At 39.4% G+C, this 25,144-nt stretch overlaps 1 protein-coding gene across 1 annotated transcript; it reads right to left on the reverse strand.

Annotated features, from left to right (window-relative positions):
* Positions 1-845: 845 nt before the first annotated feature.
* On the reverse strand, positions 846-23,135 carry BPNT2 (3'(2'), 5'-bisphosphate nucleotidase 2). Its single transcript, XM_008143321.3, has 5 exons — positions 22,489-23,135; positions 12,884-13,046; positions 11,270-11,365; positions 3,936-4,097; positions 846-2,441 (listed from the first exon to the last, which is right to left on the reverse strand). Exons 1-5 carry the CDS (start codon positions 22,873-22,875, stop codon positions 2,170-2,172), a joined length of 1,080 nt encoding a protein of 359 aa, XP_008141543.1. The 5' UTR covers positions 22,876-23,135; the 3' UTR covers positions 846-2,169.
* Between the last annotated feature and the right edge of the window lie 2,009 nt (positions 23,136-25,144).

Genomic DNA, 25,144 nt, shown 5'->3' on the forward strand with positions numbered 1-25,144 from the left:
TTTAGAAAAAACAAAATTAAACTAACTTTCAATAAAAGCACTTATCATTAGTAACTAGACTGTACCCAACAAATTATAAAAATAATATATTTAACTGTCAATATCTTAATTTTTGCACACAAGTCCTTCATAGTCATTATCTACACACAAATTAATGTAATTAAAAATAAAACCAAGCAGTCATGCTTGCTAGTATAAACTATTCCCATTTTCCATTAAATCAGAAAGTTTCCACATATTGCGGAAAGAAAACAACTCCAATTCCATTTCTACTATGCCAGTCTTATTTCCCTAAGTATGACATATTACAATGACACAAATGCTTTTATACTATGATACTCTGGAAATAGCATATGCCTTTGCCATCTCTCCTGAGAAAAAAGGATTCATCTCACAACTACTAAGTAAAAATATGAGATCTTCAATATTTTGTTCAGCACTCCTAAGTCCTGTTTAAAAAATATCAAGTGTTCCAACTACAAGAATTTCTGAATAAATTTACATTGAACAAAAGCCTATCTATTGAGGCCCAGATTCGTTACCAGTTGCTAGAGATTGGGTTGAAACATGTGCATCATACTAAATTCAATTTCCTAATGAGGAACTGGAGCTTTGGACAGTGTAATAACCAAGCCTAAAGTTGTATGCACATTCCACACGTGAGGATGTCCACTCTGGTCAATTTTATCTCCAAGACAGGAAATAAATGGAAGGTTGCTTTAAGGTTATAAAAGAGGAAGAAAGAAGGGAGGGAAGGGGGAGGGAGGGAGGGAGAGAGGGAGAGAAAAAAGAAATGAGAAATCCCTCTCTTGATCAGTGTATTATGGAACACAAGGACAGCAAAGTCACGTGAAATAATGGTATTGTTTGCATACATAAAGTTTTCAGACATCACAATGAGAGAAATCAGACATCCCAATGACATTTCACAAAGCAAGGTTGCAATTAGTGATACAGTGAATATGCCACCTTTCTTCCAACCAGATTTCTCATGCTGAATAGAAAAATAATGCTTCAAATATTAACGTCAACCTTCATTATTTTAATCTGAAGGACAACCATAAAATATCCCAGAATTTACTACTTTGAGAGTTTGGTAAAGTTAGACCCATTTATTAATGGTAAGAGCAACCATGACTCATTCTCAATGAGAGAATCCCTATATACAAACCTGTCTAATATTTTTAAAAGTACTTAAACAAAGCTTTTGAAAATAATGAAAGCTAGCTCAATTCATATAGTGTCAAATTAACTTTCAATTAATAGTAGTACTGTTTCCATTTTTGTAGTGCCTTATAGCATATTTTGTCCCTAATGAAAAAATATGCTAAAATGCTAATGCTATCCCTGAAATCTTAATCCAAACCTTACACGTAAAAGACTAAAGTGTTCATGAGGGAATGAATGAAATCATGCACTGTCTATAGGGCAAATGAAAATCAACAGCAAGACGCCAGGAAAGCTGAACCCCTGGGTACAAACACATTTTTCTTTGTAGAAACAAAGCACACACACAAAGAAGTTACAAGCAACCACCATGTATCTATATTCTCTACTTGCTGGTGAACCTGTTATTAAAATTTCAAAGAAAAAAACAATTTAACCTTATTCTATTTAACCCATAATATTCAGGAACAGATAAATAGAACATTTGTTGCATATTAATGAACATGTGGCTTCTTGTGCTTTCCATCTGAATTAAGGGTAAAAACCCCAACATACTTTGTTTTAATGAGATATAAGTAAAAAGTAATATTAAACATCTATAGGAAATCAATCCTTTCTTCAGCCCAATTTTACATCAAAGTACTAACAGTGAAGATTCATGATGTTGTGTGAAAATGGTGACTCATAACAATGTAGACTCAGCTATAGATTTTAATTCACGCGCGCGTACACACACACACCCACACACACCTGCACGCCTTGTGTATGACAACTGTACGAAAATAGTCTCAAAAATAAAGACAATACTTGAGACACGAAGCAACCCATCTCCCCTGATCTTGTATCCTATTACAGGGAAAATAAGTCTCTGATGCTTCATAAATACTTTAAAAAGTTCGGGATGGCCTTAACCATGCAGAGTCTCCACCGATCATTTGAAGCCTCCAAATTTCAGGCTGACCATGCAGCTCTGGAAGAGCTGTCATCTATAATCAACTTTGCTTATTTATGTCCCGTCTTCTCTAGATCTGGGAGTTTTTTGACCAGAGCTTGGTGGTTCATTCGGATGCTAGCCAGGAGCCCACCGTCAATGCCATCAGAACCAGTGTAACTGATTTCTTCACCACTCAGGGTAGTCATATGTCCCCCGAGGGCTTTTAAGATGGCATTGCCAGCACATATATCCCACTTTTTGATGTATGTCACATGAATGTATACATCAGCTTTTTCTTGATTCTTATCAGGCACATCCAAGAGTGCTAAAACTTTATAACCTAAAAGATAAACAGAATTTAGGTTACTGTTGGAAAGATTTAAGGAAAGTAGCTTACTTTTTGAGCACACTGTGAAAAACAAAAGCACAGGGTGTGCAGGAGCTCTCTGTACTACCTTTGCAACTGCCAAGTCTAAAATTATTTCAAAATAGGTGTTTGGGGTTTTTTAACAAAGTAATAGCACAGACATTAAACCTAAATGAACAAAAAATATACTGCAAAGTAACTTAAGTTATTCTCAAGTATAACCAAATATATGTCTAAAATTTTTAAATTTACACCTACTTTGTGATTGTTTTCTATGAAATAATACATTCAGTACATATCATTTTCTATGGAATATTATGCTGAAACTAAACACCCACAGGTTTCACCTGAATACCTAGAAAGGCTAGATTTGAAAGAAGAGAATACAAAATAACACTACTATCATATGTCCTCGTTGTAATGAGGTAGAGTTTAAAAATAAAATACTAAGACAACTGCAGAAGAAACTGAGTCTAGAACCTGGTTTATCCCATTCTTACTGAGTATTTGGCCATTACCTTTCTTAACCAACCTAACAGAGAGCCTGTAAGAAAAGAATAAAGTCATGATATATGTAACCAACAAACTAAAACTATGGGCTTAAAAGTTAATAAGCATTATTTCCCCTTTAGTACTGTGCTGAAAAGTTTTTCAAACACAAATGTTTCTGACAATTATTTGCTATTTATTTGAATTAAAACACTTTTATGATACTAAACAGTATTCAAAACAAGGGTGGGCAAATGACCTATGAGCCAAATCTAGGCAATGGCCTATTCTTATATAAACCTCAAGCTATAAATGAGTTTTATATTTTGAAAGGGTAGTTTAAAAAACAAAACAAAAACCTGCATGCAATATAGACCATATGCAGCTCACAGGGCCTAAAATATGTACTACCTTCTAGAAAAAGCCAGTTGACCCCTCACCTCTAATACGGGCCATATTACAGAATATGCACTAAGCTAGCTGGGTGGGCACTAGACTCTGGCTCATCCCAGATATGCAAGCTAGAGTTCAGGGGTGTTAAAAATGATCCAGAGATTAGCTACTGTAATGAGACTTATATTTCTGGCATCCTTTTACCACATGAAACATCATAATGTACTTGGATCTTTTCTTCTCCTCTCCCTGAGTTAAACTAATAGGAGAACTATTTTGAAATCAGATCATATATAAAACAACCATTGACAGTACATCACTGACAGTAAGATGCTTTTGTTACTTGAGGAACAGAAATCGCTATTGTGAAATTGTGTTTCTATTGGGAGATATGTCTCTGTCAAGGAAGCATGTACGACTGAAATCCCACCCTAGAAATCACCAAGTAGGAGACCAGGCCTACTTGAAAGTACACTGTCTACTCTCATTTTCTTCCCAAGCATGTAGCAACCAAATCTTTCTCCTGCCATAGCCTGGACCATGCTGGGAACACTTTACAGGCATCAAAGGGGAGCAGGAACATACCAGCACCACCAGCCGGGATAATTGTAGTCTGGTTTCCAAAAGTCTGAAGAGCAACCTGTTTGACCATTCCTGAATGGGAGCGAGATACAACAATCCTTGGGGTCTTCTCATTGTAGGAAGAGCGGGCTTTCACATTCGACCCACCATCTACCATTGCCCAAGCTGAAAAGCAAATATAATATCCGTTAATAGCACTGGAGTTTTAAAATCCTCAATTCAAAGTACCAAGAGACTTAAGAAAAATCTCTTCCACAGAGTTACTTGTATTTTTTTCTAAAACAGCAGCTTTATTTTTTTTTCCTGAGGACAGAGTACTATGTTTATTTTTTTTACATTAAAATAGGCATGTATTAAGACAAAGCTAAAAAAGGCCATATAATCCTGCCCAGCCAGAGATAAGAGCACACACTTGGCTTAAGAACTCCTAAGCTCCAGAGCTCCCTGTGGGGTGGCAGCTGAGTCGTCTTCACTGGATCGCACTGCAACTCAACTGCTCCTTGCATCTAAGCCAGCTCCCTTCCCTCCCTTCGCAAACGTAAGCCCAAGCCGCCCCTAGTGAACATTCTGCACGCCAAGCTCTCTCAAAGTCTCATTCCTGGAGAACCCAACCCGTGACAACCTATGACATAAGCACAACTAATTACCCTGGATAACTTAAATTTTAAAACTATTAAAGAGGTAAGTTAGGTTTACATATCTGCTTTGTCAAACAGTATAAGAAACGGTACTAGATTTCAAAAAAGAACAGAAGTTTTTAAGAAGGAGGAGAGACTCCAGAGATGGCTGGAAATATTTTTCTTGGTTTAGAAGTGTTCTTCACTGTCTACCAAACTATACAAGAAAACCAAACTTACTCAGAATTATCCCAATTAGACTGTTGTTCTATTGGTCACTCACTATGGTATAAAATATAGTCAACCATGGCTAGCAATGAAAGCAGCTGCATTACTACATACTCCTGGCTGCAGAAAAAGAAAAAAAGAGTCTGGGTTTCTGAGTTCCCCAAGGATGATGACAATCTCCTGGACTCTTCTCACACTTCTTGTTAAAAACCCCACATAGCAACAAGGAGATTAATACAAACTCCCTTAATCAATGCCTATAAGTAGCAGAGAGAGGATAGCTATCAACCCAAATTTATAATAAGGGGAGTAAATACCAGAGATAGCTGAATCAGTGCTGCAACTGACCCCAGAGTGGGGGACATGGCAGGAGCTTCACAAAGTGCCAAGAGGTCAGAGGACCTCAGTGGTGACAGAAAGTCAGCCAGGATTTATTCCCAGAAGGAAAAATACCTGAAACTTGGTAATAGAGCAGTGAGAATGTTAGAGGAAACCGGAATAAATCAAGCAATGCTCGGAGAGTTTGGAGTCACACTTTATTCACCTCGGTGGGCTCAGAGAAAATGGATTCAAATTCTAAGCCCCGCTATAAGCAGAACTTCCCTTTTTATTGAAGAGCCAGCCTTATGTGTGCTTAGTGGTTATCTTGCTGGTGGCCTTGAAAACCCCAGTTCTATCCAATTAAAAAATATACCTGGCATGGCATTGAGAGTATGGGCATATCTAGTCTCTGGCCTACAAGGTCTGTCAGCCAAGTTTATCTTCCTTATTATTCAAGCAGGCTAAAGCAGGCTGGAAAGTAAAGTGATTATTTTTTTTAGAATAAGAGGCCATCTAAAATATAGCAGAGAATTCCAAACAGTAGTTTTACAAAATAGGGGTTAGCCTTCTCAAGAAGAAGAGGCTTAGAGAAGACATGAAACCAAAAGTGAAGTCTTACTAACAACATACTGGATGATGTACAACATATTTTAGGATGTCTCCCGAAAAGAGAGATAATTTGGAAGACAGCAAATAAAACTAACGAGAAGGAAGGGTTGAAACCAGATGGGATCAAACAAGAAAGAAGAAATGTAAAAACATAAAAGATGCCGGATAATAAAGATAATGCCTTCCTCATGCTAACAGAAAAGAGCTTCTGAACTGAGAATCACCAGCCTCCAAATGATTCCACAATAGCTGGCCAAATATGAAAAAAATGTTAAACCACAATGTCCATTGAAAAATATAAGAAAACACAGAGAACAAAGATTAAAACATTGCAGGCTACTTGAAAATTTATACAAAGCAGAGAAAAACTATAATATAGCATTCCAACATGATTAAAAATAAATAAGCAACAAAATTAAAAAAGAGCCTGGCTGGTGTGGCCCAATGGTTGAGCAACAACCCATGAGGTCACCGGTTTGATTCCCAGTCAGGGCACATGCCTGGGTTGCGGGCTGGATCCCAGTAGGGAGCATGCAGGAGGCAGCCAATTGATGTTTCTCTCTCATCGATGTTTCTATCTCTCTACTCTTGTCCCTTCCTCTCTCTCTAAAAATCAACAAAAACATTAAAAAAGTAAAATGCTATGAAACAAACAAAAACTCAAGAAAAGATGAACGAACAATAGAAAGACATAAAATGGGAACTCATAACACAAGAAAGGAAAATAAAAGACAAAATCACTGAAGACTCCGCACAAAATCAGAATACACAAAGGACAATTGACTTGTCCAAAAACATAGCAAGCAATGAGACAAGCAAAAAGCCAAAACAAATAAAAGGAAAGAGAAAGTGACAGATACAGAAGTCAGAGAAAGAAGAGTCAACAAATATACATTAGGAGTCCCTGAGAAAGAAAAACAAAATAATGAAAGAGAACTAACCTTGAAAATTATGATTTAAGAAAATGTTCCTGAAATAAAAGAAGACCTAATTGTCCACACTGAGAAACATACTATGTAGACATCTGACCAGAATGCCAAATCTGAATCAGAGAAATAGCATTGCTCTATTATTAGACTACAAAGATAAAGCTCTTTGGCATTCCAGGCAAAAAAGACCAAGCCCTTTCCAAGGGAAAGAAAATCAATTATCAGCCTCTTTGCCAACAAGAATCAACATGTGCCCACACAAATACCACAGCAGTTCAACAGTTTCTACATTATCCAAGAAAAAAGGGTATAAGATGGGAGCAATGAATCAATTTAATGAATATAAGAGGAAACCAAAGATAGGAAAAAGATGTTAGAATAAAGATATGTAAATGTTATCTCAGAGTTGCTTGGAGAGACTCAAAAGATACCATTTAAATCTGAAGAGTTAAACAATAGTGTAGAAAGATAAACATAAAAAAAAGACATACATGGTGGGTGGTCAAGAAGAAGGCTAAAATAAGCTGACTTAATTGTTGCTCATAGGAAAAAACCAACAGATAATTCCTAAAGAAGGGGACCATATAATATTAAGGTGTAAAAAAACAAATTTAACCTAAAAAATAATAATTCTAGTTTGAACCATACTGAATACATAAATATCCATGAGATCATAAGTATATATAAAAAAAGGAGAAAGCCTGCTCTTTCCCTCACCTCAAAATAACATTTGTTCTCACTGCAGGCAGTTTTCACCCTAACTCCTTAAATGAAAACTGGTATAAGAAGAGAGTTATACGCTTATCTTGTAAGAACAACATTTCAAGACAAATATATAACTTCAGTTGATGGAGAAATTTCCCTTATAGAAAAATTCTAGCTATTATATGTAGAAAAAAAAGTCAGAAGATCCCATTTTACATTTTTAATAGATGATAAAATTATTATGTGAAAAGTTTAATATGACTCACATCCTGGGTGGGACGGAGCAGGACAACATGAGAGTTCATCACACTACCCAGAAGGGAGAGCAATTTAAAATTTATGAATTGTTTATTTCTGGAATTCTCCATTTAATATTTTTAGACCATGGTTGATCTCAGGTAACTGAACCACAGAAAATAAAACTGCAATAAGAGGAGACTACTGTATATAAAAATTTATTACCATTTTATATTTGAAATTATTCTTAATAAAAAATTTTTTAAAAGAAAAAATTCAAAAACTGAGAAAAAATAAAAATCCTCTAATTTTTTTTAGAAATGACCCAAAATATGATTTTACTAAGAAGTGAATTTACAATGCTATATCTCTAGAGGTCAGTATTGTGTAAGAGAATCAAGATAGCATTATATCAGTAGATAGTACCAGAATTATTTTATTTATTTATTTTTTAATCCTCACCTGAGGATATTTTTCCATTGATTTTAGAGAAAGCGGAAGAAAGAGGGAGAGACATATAGAAATATCAATGTGGGAGAAACACACTGATTGGTTGCCTCCTGCACATGCCCTGACCAGGGCCTCCGCTGAGGAGGAGCCTGCAAACGAGATATGTGCCCTTGACTGGAATCAAACCTGGGACCCTTCGGTTCACAGCCAACACTCTATCCGCTGTGCCGAACTAGCTAGGGCATTCCAGAATATTTTTAGTAATATTTTAAAATTACTAATTTAGTATTTTTAAAAATATATTTCATGTTACATAAATTCAATACATTCAGTCATAACACTTCTATGGACAAAATTACTTCAATCACCTTAAAAAACACAGTAGGTACTTAAAATACTAATGACTGGTGATAATGAGGTAATGGTGAAAAGGTAAAATAACAGCTTACAGAATGTGTTTATTCTCTCTGTAAGATATGCTTTTAAAAAGTCCAGCAAGAAATAACATGTGCCCTGATCAGGAATCGAACTGAGCCACACTGGCCAGGGCTATAACTTATTTTTAATAGGTACAATTTTCACTGCGTGGATATCTACACTTATACATTTATACATTACTTCATTAAAATACTACTCACGTATCTCTTGCTTCTAAGAATTTCAAATTCAATGAATTAATTCTAATTAAATCTGGTAAGAATTTTTGTCAGCTTTACAAAAAACTGCCACCAATAATATCTACCTCCCATTTATTATAGCCATGTTGCTAAATTCTGGTAAACACACTATTTGACAGTTGGTATTCTGTAAACATCAATATTCAGTCTGGATCTGAAAATAACAGTCCAAGAATAAGGCACACCAAACAAACCTTTGATCCAGGAATAGCAGGTCAACCTACACCTAATTAAGGACTATGGGTTATTCTGGGTATCTGCTGACTAGCAAGCACCTTATGTTCCAGTATGCTGGGCAAGAAAGCTGTATCACAGAAGAACAGGGCATTTTATTAGTAACTTAAAGAGTTTTTTGGGACACAACTCATTCCTATAAGTTAGAGACTTGGCTTTCTTATTCTAAGGAGTTAGATAAGCCTATGGGGAGAAATACGTATTTTTATAAAATAAAGCTTTTTTTCCAATGCGTAGTTTCCTATCCCAATTTTTCCCCCTAAATGAACAGATGTGGAAACTAGGTTCAAAGAATGTGAATCTATTTGCCTATCTGATATCAATTTCCTCTGCATTCCCTTTATTACAGTTCTAATTCTCTTTGAAGTAGCAGACTCAGCTTGTAGCTAAGGGTGCCATGTGACATCTGGCCAATGAGATGAAGGAGAGGGCCAAGTTAATAGAAAGAAGGGCTAGCTAGCATAGATCTTTTGTGTACCTTCTTTCCTCTTTTTTCCTGCCTAGCATAGACCTATGCAAACCGGAAGCGCCAAACTTTGAGTATAAAATAAAAAGCCATCTTCTAAGAAAAAAGCAAAAACAGAAAAGTCAGCTTAACAGCATTACAAAGCCACTAAACAATCCCTACACTCTTGGCCCTCTTATTAGATGAGAATAATAAAGCTTGTACTTGTTTAACCATTATAATCAGATTTACTTTATATGCAGCTAAAGGAAATCTTACCTTATAATAGACAAATATGCAAATTGACCGCACCTTCGCTACGCCCAAGCCACGCCCACCAACCAAGCCACGCCTATCAACCACGCCCACCAGGAAACCGTTGCAGGGACGCTGGGTGTGGCGGAGCCCAAGGCCGGGAAAGCCACCCGAGGCTTTCCCGGCCTTGGGCGCCAGCGCCCATCGCAGGAGACCACTGGGGGTCGGCTCCTGCGATCGGGTCGCAGGGACGCTGGGTGCGGCCGAGCCCAAGGCCGGGAAAGCCGCCCGAGGCTTTCCCGGCCTTGGGCGCCAGCGGGGTGCCTGCGCCGATCGCAGGAGACCACTGGGGGTCGGCTCCTGCGATCGGGTCGCAGGGACGCTGGGTGCGGCCGAGCCCAAGGCCACCGCCCAGGGCCAAGCCCGGACCCTGAAAGAAGGCAGAAGGCGGTGGCCACAGCCAAGGCCTGGGTCCCCAGTGCCGGCAGAAAACTGGTGCAGGCAGCCAGGTCAATGAAGGTCTATTGCACGAATCTTCGTGCAAACGGGCTACTAGTCCTGATATAGAAGGGGCAATAAGGGACATTGTCAAAAGAATGAGGGCTTCAAAGACTTTAGCCCTGTACTTAACTTTAATATACACATTTTTTTTTATTAAAAAATTCACTATCACTATAATTCCTATTTTACATTCTTTCCATAGTTATTTAAGGGTGAAGTGATTTTATGTCAATACATTTCATAAACTGAAAATACTAAACAAATGTGAGATATTCAAAAGACTAGTTAGCTCTTACAGTAACATTTATAAATGTATGGTTTTCATTGTAAGAGCTGGTAAGCCCCTTTTCCATCTATAAAATACAATAACATTTTTCCTTATCACAGTTATCAAAAAGTTGAACTGAGATAGCATTAAGTATACTACAAACTACTAAATACTATACAAATGTTAGTATTCATGGAATTATAATTACAAAAGTGATGTGCTATACTGATTTGCACCAAATTCCTGGGTTGATTCCTCCTCTAATTTAGCTGGATGAGCTTGAGGAATGTACCAATTTTCTGAGTCTCATGTTTCTCATCTCTAAGTGGGAATACTAATAGTAATTATGTCCCTCACAAACTATATTAAGTGTATTAGTACCGCTATTGAGATTTTCACAGTGACACCATCCATTTTTTATGTTGAGGTTGGCATTGCCCTTAAGCACCATAATACCACTATGCCCTTAACCACCACAAGATCAAGCTCATTTTCTGATATGACAACAGATTTTGTTAAGACCACTTCAGGGTGGATCTCAGAATACACACAGAATCCAATGTGTAAGAGCCGTGGACCTCAGCTACTGGGGAGTCCATATAACTGTATTCCTCAATACACTAAGAATCTCTCATCTTCATTACACATTATCTATCCTCTAAAGAAAGTTTAGACAGTCCTGCTTTGTCATGTATTCTGAGGACCAACAATAAAATCCTTACTGTATCCAGTGAAGGGGTAAGGTAGGGGAGGGGATTGACTCTAATAATTACAGAGCTACAGTTGAGATTCTGACAGGATGGTAAGCACTACAGACAAATGATATAATAACATTAACTCTTGCTCTAACATATTTCTTACCTGTATATTCAGAAAATGGCTTATGTATTACTCCTAGGACAGGTTTACCATATACAGCCACACAAACCATAGTAGTGACATACTTTCGAAGATCCTCTATGAGAAATAAACAACAAACACAATTGTTAAAGTAACATATAAATTCAGAATATAATGTTATAGTTTACTTCATTAAAAATTTATGTACATTTTATAAAATGCCTTTCACAGTCAACAATCCCCTCAGAGTCTAGATAGTAAGCGCCAGTTTAAGGAAGTAGTTGAGTTTTGGTTTTGTAAGCAAATTACCTGGGTTATTCCCCCACATTATCATTTATTAGCTGCATTTCTTTGGGCAAATTATTTAAATTCAGTTTCCTCATCTGTAAATTACAGACACTAATTAAGTACTCATCTTTAAATATTAAAATTATTTTTAATTTTAGCATTAAATTTAAAAAATAACCTTCTCTGCACAAGGGGTGAGCTCACTACATATTATGACTATTATATGATCAGGCCAATCTCAGTTTCAGAAAAACATTTTATGCACAACACTGTTTTATAATTTCAGTTATTATTAGATAACAACGTAGTGTCTTCTCCCTGTTCTCGAAATAGTTACTTATTGAGTGTCTATTAAGGGTCAAGTTCAGTGCTTAAGCTCCAGAATTCCAAGGTGACAAAGCAGAAGCCCCCACATTCAGAGAACTTACCACCTAGAAGGAAGACAAATGTACAAGCAACCACCTTTAACATATGCACCAAGAGAACAGAGAAAAGGCAAGCATTAGATACCTCTGGGTAAGAAACAAGGCATGGGAAAGGATCCACAGAAATGAAATCTGAACTAACACTAGGTAAAAAGAATGAAAATAGGGAGTGGGGTGATAATTCTGTTTTGCTAATTATTTGCTCTCTGGGTGACTAGGGTTTACTATTTAGAATTTTAACAGTAGAGGTATATGCAATAAAATCAAAATTCCCACTATCACAGGTAAATATTGTATTCTGACTATATAAATATATATCTAAATAACACGTATCTCAATATATAAGTAAACACCTCAATAAGTAAGTGTCAAATAGGAACCATTTGTTGTAACTGATAAAACTCCTTCACTGAAGAATCAGTGACATAATGAGCCATTATCATCAATAAGCGTATGGCATACAGCCCAGCCAGTGTGGTTCAATGGTTCAACATCGACCTGTGATTTAGGAGGTTACAGTTCAATTCCCAATCAGGATACATGTCTGGGTTGCAGGCTTGATCCCCAATAAGGGGTGTGCAGGAGGCAGCCAATCAATGATTCTCTCACATCACTGATGTTTCTCTCTCTCTCCCTCTCTCTGAAATTAATTAAAAAAAATAATATATACATATTTATATTAAAAAAAGAGTATGACATACATTGGTGGGGGTTACGGGGAAGGGACATTGAGAATAACAAATCCAGTGCAAATGGGTCATATGATACTGCATTAATCTAGCTCTGAGTAAAATCTAATGGAAAAGTTATCTGAGATTGGTAAAATATCTACTACCATGTATATACTACCTGCCCTCATTCTGATTTTCTGATATATAATGACAATCTCAAGTTTGAGATCAATTTTAAATTTTAAAATTACCCGTATACTCCTGTGTAGCATCAAGTGGGTCGATCCAGACAGTAACACTTTCTGCTGGCACCTCCTTGGGGGTGGCTATTTCCTTCAGGATGTCCTCAGGAATTTTACGATCCCATAAGATAACCTCCTGATCCGTTGCATCCACATGTTCTTCTGTATTTATCTGCATCAAAAAGAGATAATAGTTAAAAATTTTTTAGAGTAAGAAAGAAAATCACTACCTAGGAAAGCACAAAAGAGAAAAACCTTTCAGACAAAAATCACATAAATTTAAAGTAGGTAAATCAATATTTTTTTTAATTTCAAGACATTTCACTACAAAATGAAACTATATTGTAAGAGAAATTCCAACAATATTTTGTCTTCAAGTACTTTCCAATCTAATATTCAAACTTAGCTTGTTGTCAAAGAAAGACAGACTCCAGATATAGAAAATATAAAGTAAGCCTCAAAGAAACAAGCGGGTACTGTGCTTTCTGACAAGCTCCCTTTCCAGAGTAGATCAATGTGTTAAACTGAATGTGATGCCATGCCTAGACCCCATTACTAACGAGTCAGTGTTTATAACACTAACAGTATATGAGCAAAGTCATACAGGGTGAAAACCCACAGCTATCAGCAATCTCTGGAAAGCACCCTGAAATACCCTGAATTGACATTGAAGAGGTTAAAAATAGTAATATTCCTGAAACTCCAAGCCACATAAATCATAAACTATTTCTAATACAGTGTATAGTAAACATCCAATTCATCCACTCACTTTTTCCTTTGTTGGTTTGCAAATGTTTACTGATTCTTACTTTATACTAGACATGCATGATGTTGATCAACGTGAGACAAAAGTCTCTGTCTTTGTGGAGCTTACATTCTATTGAAGGAGATAAACAATATACAAAATAAATAAATAAGCATGGGTATGCTAGAGAAAATAAAACAGGGAAGAACAGGAAGTGTGTGTAGGAGAGTAGAAAAGGATTGTTCTTTAAGATAGGGTGGCTAGGATTATTCATAATGGCCCCAAAATGGAAACTATCAAAGCTCCATCAACTGATGAATGAACAAAATGTGGTACATCCATACCATAAAACATTATTCAGCCATAAAAAGAAATGAGGTAGTGATTCATACCATAGCATGGATAAACCCTAAAACATTATACTAAATGAAAAAAGAAGACACAAGAGACTAAACAATGGATGATTCCATTTATGTGAAATGTCTAGAACAGGCAGATCTATGGAGATAGTAGATTAGTGGTTGCCTGGGGCAGAGGGTAGAACAGGGATTAGCAATAAATGGGCACAGGGATATTTTTAGGGTGATGAAATTTTTCTAAAACTGATTAACGACAATGGTTGCACAATTTGGCCTATTCACCAAAAAGTACTGAATTGGACATTTGAAATGAGCAAATTATATGATATGTAAAATATGCTGCAATGAAGTTGTTAGTTTGTTTTTAAAAGACAGGGTAGCTAAGAAAGGCAACAATGAAAAGGTGTTATTAGAGTGAAAATCTAAAGGAGACTAGCAAGTATGTAAAGGGCACACACTCCAGCCCATGGAATAAAAAATGCAACAGCCCTAAGGTGAGCGTGTGCCTGGTATATTCAGAGTACAGCAAGGAGGCAAACATGGCTAGAGCAAATGAGCTAAGAAAGGAGCTAAAGATCTGAGGTCAGACAGTAATGGAAGCCAGATGCTGAAGAACCCTGCAGGAAGGAGAGTCAGTTGTCCTCCATCATAACCACTATTAATAATGTGCAGAGAGTCCTAGCCATTTTAGAAAGCTAAAGAAGGGTGAGGGCATGGGAGAGGACAAGGATTAGAAAAGAAGCAGCAAAATATGTAACTAATATCTGATTACTGAAAAAATTCAAAAAAATTTGTGGCAATATTATAGAACAAAATTAAGTTGCTAGATACAAGGTGAATCATTATCAATCAACTGCATTTTTATATACTAGCAAGAAATATTAAAAATATTTAACATAAAGAAAACCATTTACACTAACAACAGAAATAAATTACCTAGAAATAAATGTACCCAAGATTAGCAAAAACATTAATGCATTTATTCTTGCTGTGGGTTTTCTTTTTTTTTTTTTTTGGCCTTAGTGGTGTGCTGTAAGTTTTCTGCTGGACTCTCAGATTCCCAGAAAGGGACTCTCGTTCATGAGTAACCGCCAAAATCTATGTTCTGTGAGGGAATGTCAGTAGAGAATTCCTGCCATCTCGCAGACATCACTCTACAGTACTTTGTATCACCATGCAAAAACCACAGACTAAATCATGTACAGTATACTAAAAAAATTCTGGTTTAAATCACCATCTATATCCCATATTTGGATTCCTAGAATAGCCTTTGATTGCTCTTGCCTCCTACAGTATATTCTCGGATTCATTCATTCATTCATCAGCTATTTAATGACTACACAAGCTAAACTGTTTTGGGTACTGGGATATAATAATGAACAAAAGAGACAAAAATCACTGCTTTTATGGAGCTTTCCTTCTCAACCCAGCTACCTGCCATCTTTCTAAATGAGACTGATAATATTACTCCCTACATAAAACCTTCCAATAATTTCTCATTACACGGAGACAAAATCCAGGCTGCTTACTATCATCTACAAGGCAAGGCCTGGATGATCTGTAACCTTTCTCTATTTGCACTCTTATTTACTACATTCCAGACTTACTTGTCCCTTGGCCTCAAGGCCTTTGTACTTGCACTCTTTGGCTCATATTCTCTTTTACCAAATCTCTGCATGATGGTCTGCTTCTTATCACTCAGCTCTCAGCTCAAATGACAGTGCCTCAGAGTGGCCTTCCCCAACTACCCATGGCCAAAGCATGATCCCCCAATCACTCTTCCCACATATTCTTACTTTTATTTCTTCAAAGCCCTTATCAGTATAAGTCACTTATTTGTTACCATGTTAACTATCTATCTTGACCTACTACAACATAAAATCCGTGTGTTCAGACAGTTCCTTCATTACTGTAGCCCCATCTCCACTGCCTATAAACCAGTGCCTTAATAACAGGTGCTAAATACTTCTTGACTGACAACATTATCCTTCACTAATGTAGTTTCATTTCTTCTCCATAACCATTCTACTCAATCTACTCTCCCTCCCTCATCTTTACTGCCTATCTCATCTGAGTCCTTAACAGGAAATTGAATAAGAAGAAGAAATCAAGAATCTAAAAACATAATTAATGTTATTTACAGGACAATTCAGTTACTTTGGGGTTAAAGAGGCTTTTGGTTAATACCTTAAGAAGGTACCATTTACATAAATCATTAAATTTTAATAAATTTTTTAATATATTGTCTTAAGCTGTACCTATGACACAGTAGGAATTCAATAACTATTTTCTAAATGGATAAACACTGCTCTACCTATCTTATTCTCTTCCCTTTTCAGAAGTCTTTTTCTATAAACTACTATATCTCAACTATACTCCTATAAATAAACAGGCTCTAGTGACACATTTAAAAACAAACATACCAAAAAACAAAACAAATAAACCTTTATAGAACCTTCTCTTAGTCCACATAACACCCTAGCTAAGTTCCTTAGAAGCACAATTTCTTGAAAGACTTGTCTTTACTCACTATCTCCCATCTTCTTCAATTTGCTTCCTTCCCCATGGAGCCACTAAACAAACTCTCACAAAGTTCACCACTGACCTACATTCAGAACCATTATTAAGAGTATGTGTTTTATCATCAGAATTCCAGCTCCTCAATTTATTGGGTATGTGACTTACCTAGGCTAGTCAATTAACTTTTCTGAGCTTCAGTTACAAAGTGCTAAAAATGGATGACAAATATATCTCCCTACAGGGTTCTTTGTATGACTCAATGAAATAGAAAAGGTAAAACAAATAGTATAGTGCTTAACACAGAGTAAGCATTTAATAAAAGTTGGCTGCTACTATTAAGTGTCTAGAGACCTGGTGCATGAAATTCGTGCACTGGGGGGGGTGGGGGGTGGTGGTGGTGGTGAAAGGGGGTCCCCTCAGTCCTCTCACGGTCCAGGAACCCTTGGGGGATGTCTGACTGCCACGGAGGCGCCACTGCCGTTCCGCTCGCTAGCCGTGAGCCCGGCTTCTGGCTGAGCAGCGCTCACCCTGTGGGAGCACACTGACCACCAGGGGGCAGCTCCTGCATTGAGTGGGACTGGGCCAAAACCAGCTCTCCCATGTCCCCTGAGGGGTCCCAGATTGCAAGAGGGTGCAGACTAGGCTGAGAGTATCGGGGCTGGGGAGGGGCGCGAGAGGTTGGCCAGCTGAAGAGGGACCACAGGAAGGCTCCAGGGCATGTCCGGCCCATCTCGCTCAATCCTGATCGGCCGAACCCCAGCAGCAAGCTAAGCTACCGGACAGAGTATCTGCCCCCTGGTGGTCAGTGCATGTCAAAGTGACTGGTCGACTATCTGCCCCCTGGTGGTCAGTGCACGTCATAGTGAGCGGTTGAGTGGCCTTAGCATATCATTAGCATACTATGCTTTGATTGGTTGAACGGACGACCAGACAACCAGACACTTAGCATATTAAGCTTTTATATGTATGATTATTTTCAGTCTTTGTTATCCTTGGTTGTAGGTACTCATCTTCCCCTTTCACACAATATTCTTTCATTAAGCAATCCTGTCCACAGCTGGTTTCAATCAATATCACATTTATGACTCACAAATTTGTATTTCTAATTCAGAAATATCAAGAGCTTCAGACTCATATGTATTTAACTATCTCCTTAACATGTTCCCTTGAACATACAAGGCACCTCTAACTTAAGTCTAAGATAACACTTAATCTGCCCTCTAGTACTTGTCATCCCTTTCACCATCAGCAAAACCAGAAATGAGTCATTTTTGACACATCGCTAAAAATTTTCTCATATCCTTCCACATATAACTTCTTTACAATCATAACTCCAATTCAAAATTATTGTCTCTCACTTGAAAAAAATAGAGGCAATAAGAAACTTAATTCAGTGCTTGCCAGTTACTGAGGACTAAATAAATGTTAGCTAGTAAAACAAGCTAAGTATAACTTTCCCATTGCCCAGGTTCTGGTCCTCATCTCCCACACAGCCTGTTTTAAAAGTCTCCTGACTGGTCTCACCCACTCCAAGTGCCCAAAGCATGGCACATTGTAGGCTTCAAGAAAAGTGGGTAAATCTTTTAGTCCTCTAGGACTGAACTAAAGATCCGGTCCAAACTTCGCTGAGGTTAGCATATGACACAGCTCCTGCCTACCTTTCTTCCATGTGCTTCTGATTCAGGCTCATCGGGCTACTTGATTTTACGACAGTAAAATCCTCTATTGGGCCTATCCCAATGATTTTTTTTTCCCCTCTGTCTGCATGTTTATTGCTGCACTGAATATCACATTACTACTAGTTACCTTAATTTTAAAGGAGAGGAAACTGTAACACAAGTTTAATAATTGGCATAGTCTGGAGACTGGACAAGATGTCAAAGGCAAGGGTTCTTTGCACTATACTAGAACTTCTCAAACTTTTCAAGTGGGCACTCCTGTTGAAAGAATTTAACTCTTATTCTAGAGGTCAGGAAGGCATGGACATAAGCTGCTCCTACCAGCTTGGAATATCATGCTTTATCTTAAATCATTGTCAAAACTCCTCGAGATGAGGACAGGAGCCCCTCAAATAAAGAATTCCCTTTAGCCCAGCCAGAGTGGCTCATGGGTTGAGTGTTTACCAAGGAATCAGGAGGTCACGGTTCAATTCCCAGCCAGGACACATACCGGGATGCAAGCTCGATCCCCAGTGTGGGGCATGAGGGAGGCAGCTGATCAATGATTCTCTCTCATCACTGATGTTTCTCTCTCTCTCTCTCTCTCTCTCTCTCCATCTCCCTTCCTTTATGAAATCAATACAAAATATATATTTTTAAAAAGAATTCCCTTTACTTTAAATCATAAAGATAAATCTAAATTTGTCTGTTCTGTGTTTCTCTGCAAATCCACTCCAGCAATCTTCAGCCTCATTTTCATCATTATACACAAGGATATAAGACGCTGTGTCATACCAATGCTGCATTTATTCTTTTCACACAGTGAAATCAAGCACTGCCAATGTGTTTAGGAGGAGAACTGCTGCCCTGAGAACTCAACAAAGATCACTAACATGAAAAAAGTTAACTGTAAAAGGAAATCCAGGTATCCTAGGCCAAACGTGAGTTTTCTTAGGACAAACCTGAGTAGGGCTTCTCAACGTGGGCACAAGTTGAAAAATTAGACCAGGTAATTCCTTGTTATAGGCGCCTTTTCTATGCATTGTGGGTTATTTACCCTTTACCTACAGGATGTCAATAGCACTCTACCCCCAGTTGTGAGAACCAAAAATCTCCAGACACTGCCCAATGTCCCCTAGAGGCAAAATTGTCCCCAGTTCAGTTAGTGCTCCAGAGCAGCGATTTTCAGCTGGTGTGCTGCAGGAGGCACACTGGTGCGCCACAAGTATTTTTAAAACATGGAATACCTCTTTAGTCAGGGGCACTGACTTCTTTTCCCTTTCCCTTAGGCTGTCAAATAAAAAAACGACAACAGCCAGCATGATACCTGTCCGGTGTGAATGAATCAAAATTATACCTATTTTTTTGTTAGATCTGCAAAAAATATATATTTTGGTGTGCTGCGTAATTTTAGTAATTAGTTTACGTGTGTCACGAGATGAAAAAGGTTGAAAATCATTGCTCTAGAGCAAGTATGTCAAACTCAAAAGGCTAACACGGGCCAAATAAATGAAGCATGAGGCCCACGGGCTGCGAGTTTGACATGCTTGCTCTCGAGTGACATGCTATATTGTTTTTCTGAGGGGTGAACTTTATTAGAAAAGCTCACTCTAGCAAGTTTGGCTCAGTGACTAGAGCCGTTGGCCTGTGGACTGAAGGGTCCCATATTTGATTCTGGTCAAGGGCACATGCCCAGGTTGTGGGCTCAATCCCCAGTGGGGGGCATGCAGAAGGCAGCCAATTAGTGATTCTCTCTCATCATTGATGTTTCTATCTCTCCCTTTTCGAAATCAATAAAAATAAAGTAATTTTAAAAAAGGTATTTGCCAAAACCGGTTTGGCTCAGTGGATAGAGCGTCAGCTTGCAGACTGAAAGGTCCCAGGTTCGATTCCGGTCAAGGGCATGTGCCTTGGTTTCGGGCACATCCCCAGTGGGGGGTGTGCAGGAGGCAGCTGATAGATGATTCTCTCTCATCGATGTTTCTAACTCTCTATCTCTCTCCCTTCCTCTCTGTAAAAAAATCAATAAAGTATATATTTTTTAAAAAGGTATGAGAACAAAGCATTTTTTTAAAAGTTTATATATGTATATATAGGAAAGCTCAAGCATCTTACTCTAGGAAAGTCGTGGGAGAGAAGAGACCCCTTTCCATTTGCATGGGCACCAGTATAAAAGAAAAGAGTATCCGTGGTTTCTTGATGCTAATTTTCCATAAGAAAATAAACTGAGTGGGATTTAAGTTCCTTACCAAAAAAATTGCAGATGAGGCTTCAAAAACAACCAGGCATTTAAGACTGTACTTCTGCGTGTTGGGGGAAGAGAGTGAAAAAAGAAAAGAATCTAGGGCTGAGTCTCTACTTAGATGGCTACAACATTTGGCCTCTATTCTAACAACATGGGGACAAAAGGAGATAGCTCAACATGACACTATCCTATTTTGCCATTGTATAAATGAACATAGCCTCCTCTATTCCACCAACCACCATCCAAAATGAACACTGAAGAGTACATGCAAACATTCACACAATCCCAAGAAAATAAGGAGACTTCAACATCTACAATTCCGAAAGTTTAGGTTTAGTGTTTAGTAAAAGGCAGCTCTCTACCCTTGACAGCTGTGCCCTTAGTGTTTGCTAATAAGTGAGAAAGCAAACTCAGAATCCTGTGGAAGTTACCCAAGACAAAAGCTTTGGCAGAAGTGGAGTGGGGTGGAGTTGGCATGTGAACACACATGCACAGATTTATGTTTCCAATTTTTAAGGATATTTTTATCTTTACCTTAAAAAAATTCAACTCTGCTTACTATATTTCACTATTATTGCTTTTAAGCTTGTACGATTTTGTTTCCCTAGGTCCTAGGGCCTAGGAGACCTCACTCTAAGTTCTGTTTTAAGTAGCCTCCTAAAGATCCAGCTAAAATGAAGAGTTAAGAGATGATATAAACTATGTATTAAAGTGCCATGAGCTTCAGATTTCCCATCTGGAAAGTGGGCATAAATAAAATCTACTTCTGAAGTTGCTGTGAGGATCAAATGAAGTCCTGTGTGGCCAGTATCTGGGCACATAGAATGTACTCAATAAATGTTACTATTGCTACTGTCACACAACTATGTTAACTTCTCTAAAACTCCTGTTTCTTCTACCAACTCTAGGGAAGAACTCTGTGTTTTGGAGATCAGAGAGATGCAAACACATGTAAGTATAAACTGTGATAAAGCAGGGTAGGGCATAAGAAAAATTGAAACTGTTGTGTTTGAGAATTCTTGTGTGAATTACATCTGGTATTCAGCAGCTCATGATGAAAGCCAATGTAACTTGCTACAAAAAAAAAAAATTAAGTAAAGGAAAAAAAGACAGAAAGAGGAAGAGGAAGAAAGAAAACCACAGAAATAATAAGATAGACTAGAACGAGGGTCACACATGGTATGTAATTCTACAATGACAACACTCTCCTAACTCTTCCAAAGAAGCCCCAGGTTAGATCTCATTGTTGATCTAATTAATTAAATTCCACTGGAAACAATGTTTCTTCCCAGTAGCAAAAAAAAAAAAAAAAATGTCTGAATTTCCCTAATGCAGTAATGCCTTACCAGAAAGATTCCTTACCAGAAATCTACCCAAAGAAAAAGCAAACGCTCTTCAATTCTTATTTCCTGGAGTAAATAAGGGATAGACAGTTGAAATGAAGTTGCTGAGAAATATACTGCCAAAAAGTTCCTTGAAGGGCCCTCAAAATATGTGCCATCAAGAGGGTCCTGACAACACGACAACTACAGTGATTCCAAAGTATCCATCCCACAAAGGCCGGGCGCCATGGCACCTCCTCCTCAGCTGCTGACCTTTCGTGGATTCCTGGGAGGTCGGCCAGAAAACGTGTGTTCATACAGTCACCACCTTTCCAGTAATTAAATCAGGGATGGCTAGAGGACCTTGGGGGTTCTAGCGCGATCCCTTTCATTTGACAGAGGAGCCCGAGGCAGGACGTGTAGGGAAGCTCAGCCCTTTGATGTACAAGCCCACCCACCACCCAAAGCTCCCGGATCCCAGGCACCAGGCCGAACACGCACGCACACAACACACTCGGGAAGGGGCCAGAGGGCCCGGGCCCTTACCCTGCCTGCAAGCTCACCCAGCTCTTCCAGGAACTGTCTGTGTGACCTTGACCGCCTCCAGTTCAGTGTCCCAATCTCCATCCACATCTGCAAAATGGGAGCGGGAGCTCCACGACCTGGGGCTGTGGGGAGGCGTCTACGCGATGGGGCCCGCTCCCAGGCTCCCAGGCTCCCGGAGGGCCCACCGCTCCCCCGGCGCCCGGCGCTCGCGGCACCCACCTGCACGTTCGGGAAGGCGGTCTTGAGCAGGTAGAACATCTTGCGGTTGGACAGCACGTCCCCGCTGGTCATCTTGTCGTCGGCTCCCTCGCGCGTCTTCCCCTTGGACTTCTCGTGGAGGACGTTGCTCTCGCGGACGCGCCTCACTTCGTCGCCCCCGCGGACGGCGGCCAGCACCGACACGGCCAGCATCTCGCGCAGGTCCACGGTGCCGCCGTCGGCCGCGGCCACCGGGCCCGCCGGGCCGCCCCCCGGCTCGCCGCCCAGGCCGAAGAGGCTGAAGCGGCCGGCCAGGAAGCCCGAGTAGAGGTGGTAGAGCACGCCGAGCCCCAGCAAGCAGAACACGGCCACCCCCAGCGGGGACAGGCGGATGCCCATGGGGGCCATGGCGCCGGAGGCCGGGCGCTCCGGGCGGCGGCCTTCACAGGCCTCCCCGCGCACGCCGCCGCGCTCCCGGGCCGGGCACCGCGCGCTCTACACCGGCGCCCGCTCCCCGGCGCCCGCGCGCCCCATCGCTCCTTCCCGGGAAAGGCTGAGCCGCGCCGCGAAGCGCACCTTCGCCGGCCCCGCGTGCCCAACTCACCGGGACGGTGCAGCCGGGTCTCGCACCCACGTTAGCCAACTGCCGGGAGGTGAAAGGGTAGCGTGGGTGTGTATCCGGGTTACGCAAAGGGGCGGGGCGAGAGGAAGGGGCGGGGCGAGCCTGAGGGCGGGGCGGCTGGCTACGTGCTCCGAGGGGTGTGTGGGACTGGCTGCCTCCTTTCTCCGGGATGGCGCAGTATTTGGGTTTTCAAAATCGCTCCTGGGTATGGGAAGCTGCTTTGCACGCAAGGAAGACCACTGACCGCCTTGTGAAAATTTAATCTCCCTCTGAACGCCAGTGGATGGCTGAACTAAAGGAACACAGGAAAATAAAAGTCATTTTAAGAGAGATCTGCAGGGTTTTTCATCAGCGCTTGTGTTTTTTAATCTGCTCCCTGCACTCTTCTTGCAGGCATAGCAATAGGTGAGCGGTGACAGGAGGACTTTTACTTGCCTCCTTATTCTGTTAGCATCTCTTGTAATCTAAATGCTTATGCATTTATATCCGTATGTATGCCAGATATAGACATCATGCCTTACCTCTCTACCTGATAGTAGTATAAACCATCCTCTATGTCAGTGATTTTTCAACCTTTTTCATCTCATGGCACACATAAACTAATAACTAAAATTCTGCGGCACTCCAAAAGGTATACTTTTTGCAGAACTGAAAAAAAAAAAAAGATATAATTTAGATTCATTCACACCGGACAGCGTTGTGTTAGCTGTAGTCATTTTTTTTTTATTTGACAATCTAAGCCTTAGAGTCTAAGGGAAAAGAGGTTAGTGCCCCTGACTAAATAGTTTAGAAATGTTTTAGAAATTCCTGTGGCACACCAGTACGCCTCCTGCGGCACGCTGGTTGAAAATGGCTGCTGTATGTAGCTGAAAAACATACCTTGTTCCTGGGCTTTCGTAATGAAAAAATACTTCATCCTTCTCTCACTTTCAAGGACATTTATTTATACTTTCCGCCCAGAGGTTGAGGAGGCAGAGAAATTGCCTGAGCAAGTCCGCTTGATATAAAGTTCGTCCCAGGATGGTCAGTCAAGATAGGATATACAATCTGTGAGTCATCGTAAGCCCTCCAAATGTACTTACAGAAGCATTTAATAGAAATAACTGCCTTCTACTATGCCACTGATCTTAGCAAGAATAGTGAATATTTAAATTTTAATTAGTGTTTTAATTAGTATTGATAAGTTTATCATCCATCTCAAAAGTGAATATTAAGATGTGCAGTATCATTCTTAACTGTTAGGCTGCATTTTAAGTTCATTTTATGTAAATATTCTATTTTACTGTTCAAGGTCAAAAGTCATTGGTTTTAAGTGGGCTTTACTATTAAGGACCTTAAAAACTGCAGGTTTGGATTCCGAACATCCATTGCTAGGCAAGTCATTAGAGACAGCCTGACCTTTACCACTTAGAGTTCCAGGGCATCTGTATAATTTGCATATGGATATACGGAAACAATAAACAAAGACTATTGATCGCTTGGTTTCCCTGCCAGCAATCTGTAACAAGCTTAAAAATAATCACAGCACAAAATCAAGTACAAATACAAATCAGTGAAAGAACAGTTCCTGGAGCGTTGGCAGCACCAGACTTAAAGGAACTGGCACTGTCCTTGTTAGCTTTTGGGAGCAGCTTCAAAATTAGACAAAGCTCCTTTCAGTAGAAATCTGAAAGTGAAGGTCACCAAATCCAAGGATAAATATAAAGATTAAGATTCAACAGAACCCCCTGAAACTGCACTGTGAGATCGACAAAGTGTGTGAGTTGGGTGGTAGTTATGAAAATATTCAAAGCATCATTGGAAACCTGGTTAAGGTTTGTAAAATTAAACTAAACATTGTTTTCCAAGGATATTGGAAAGGAATATCAAGCCGTGTCACTGTGACACTATGCGAAGCATCAGTGAGACAACTAGAGATAACTAAGAGCTCTGGAGCATTTTTTGCTAGGAGAAAGGGATTTAAGAATTGAGGGAGAAGATGCCAAGGCATGTGGAAAGAATGAGAGCGAGTTTAAAGATCAGAATTTCAAGAGGTGACAACCGATGAAAGATAAC

This window comes from Eptesicus fuscus, chromosome 19, assembly GCF_027574615.1.
Source record: "Eptesicus fuscus isolate TK198812 chromosome 19, DD_ASM_mEF_20220401, whole genome shotgun sequence".
NCBI lineage: Eukaryota > Metazoa > Chordata > Mammalia > Chiroptera > Vespertilionidae > Eptesicus > Eptesicus fuscus.

Bases quoted from the DNA above. Each gene is read 5' to 3' on its own strand.
- BPNT2 (XM_008143321.3), bottom strand. From the start codon at position 22,875: ATGGCCCCCATGGGCATCCGCCTGTCCCCGCTGGGGGTGGCCGTGTTC. The intron at 11,366-12,883 runs GTAATTTTAAAA...TATTTCTCATAG, and splicing joins TGCTACACAGGAGTATACGG to AGGATCTTCGAAAGTATGTC. The intron at 4,098-11,269 runs GTAAGAAATATG...TTTGCTTTTCAG, and splicing joins GCCATTTTCTGAATATACAG to CTTGGGCAATGGTAGATGGT.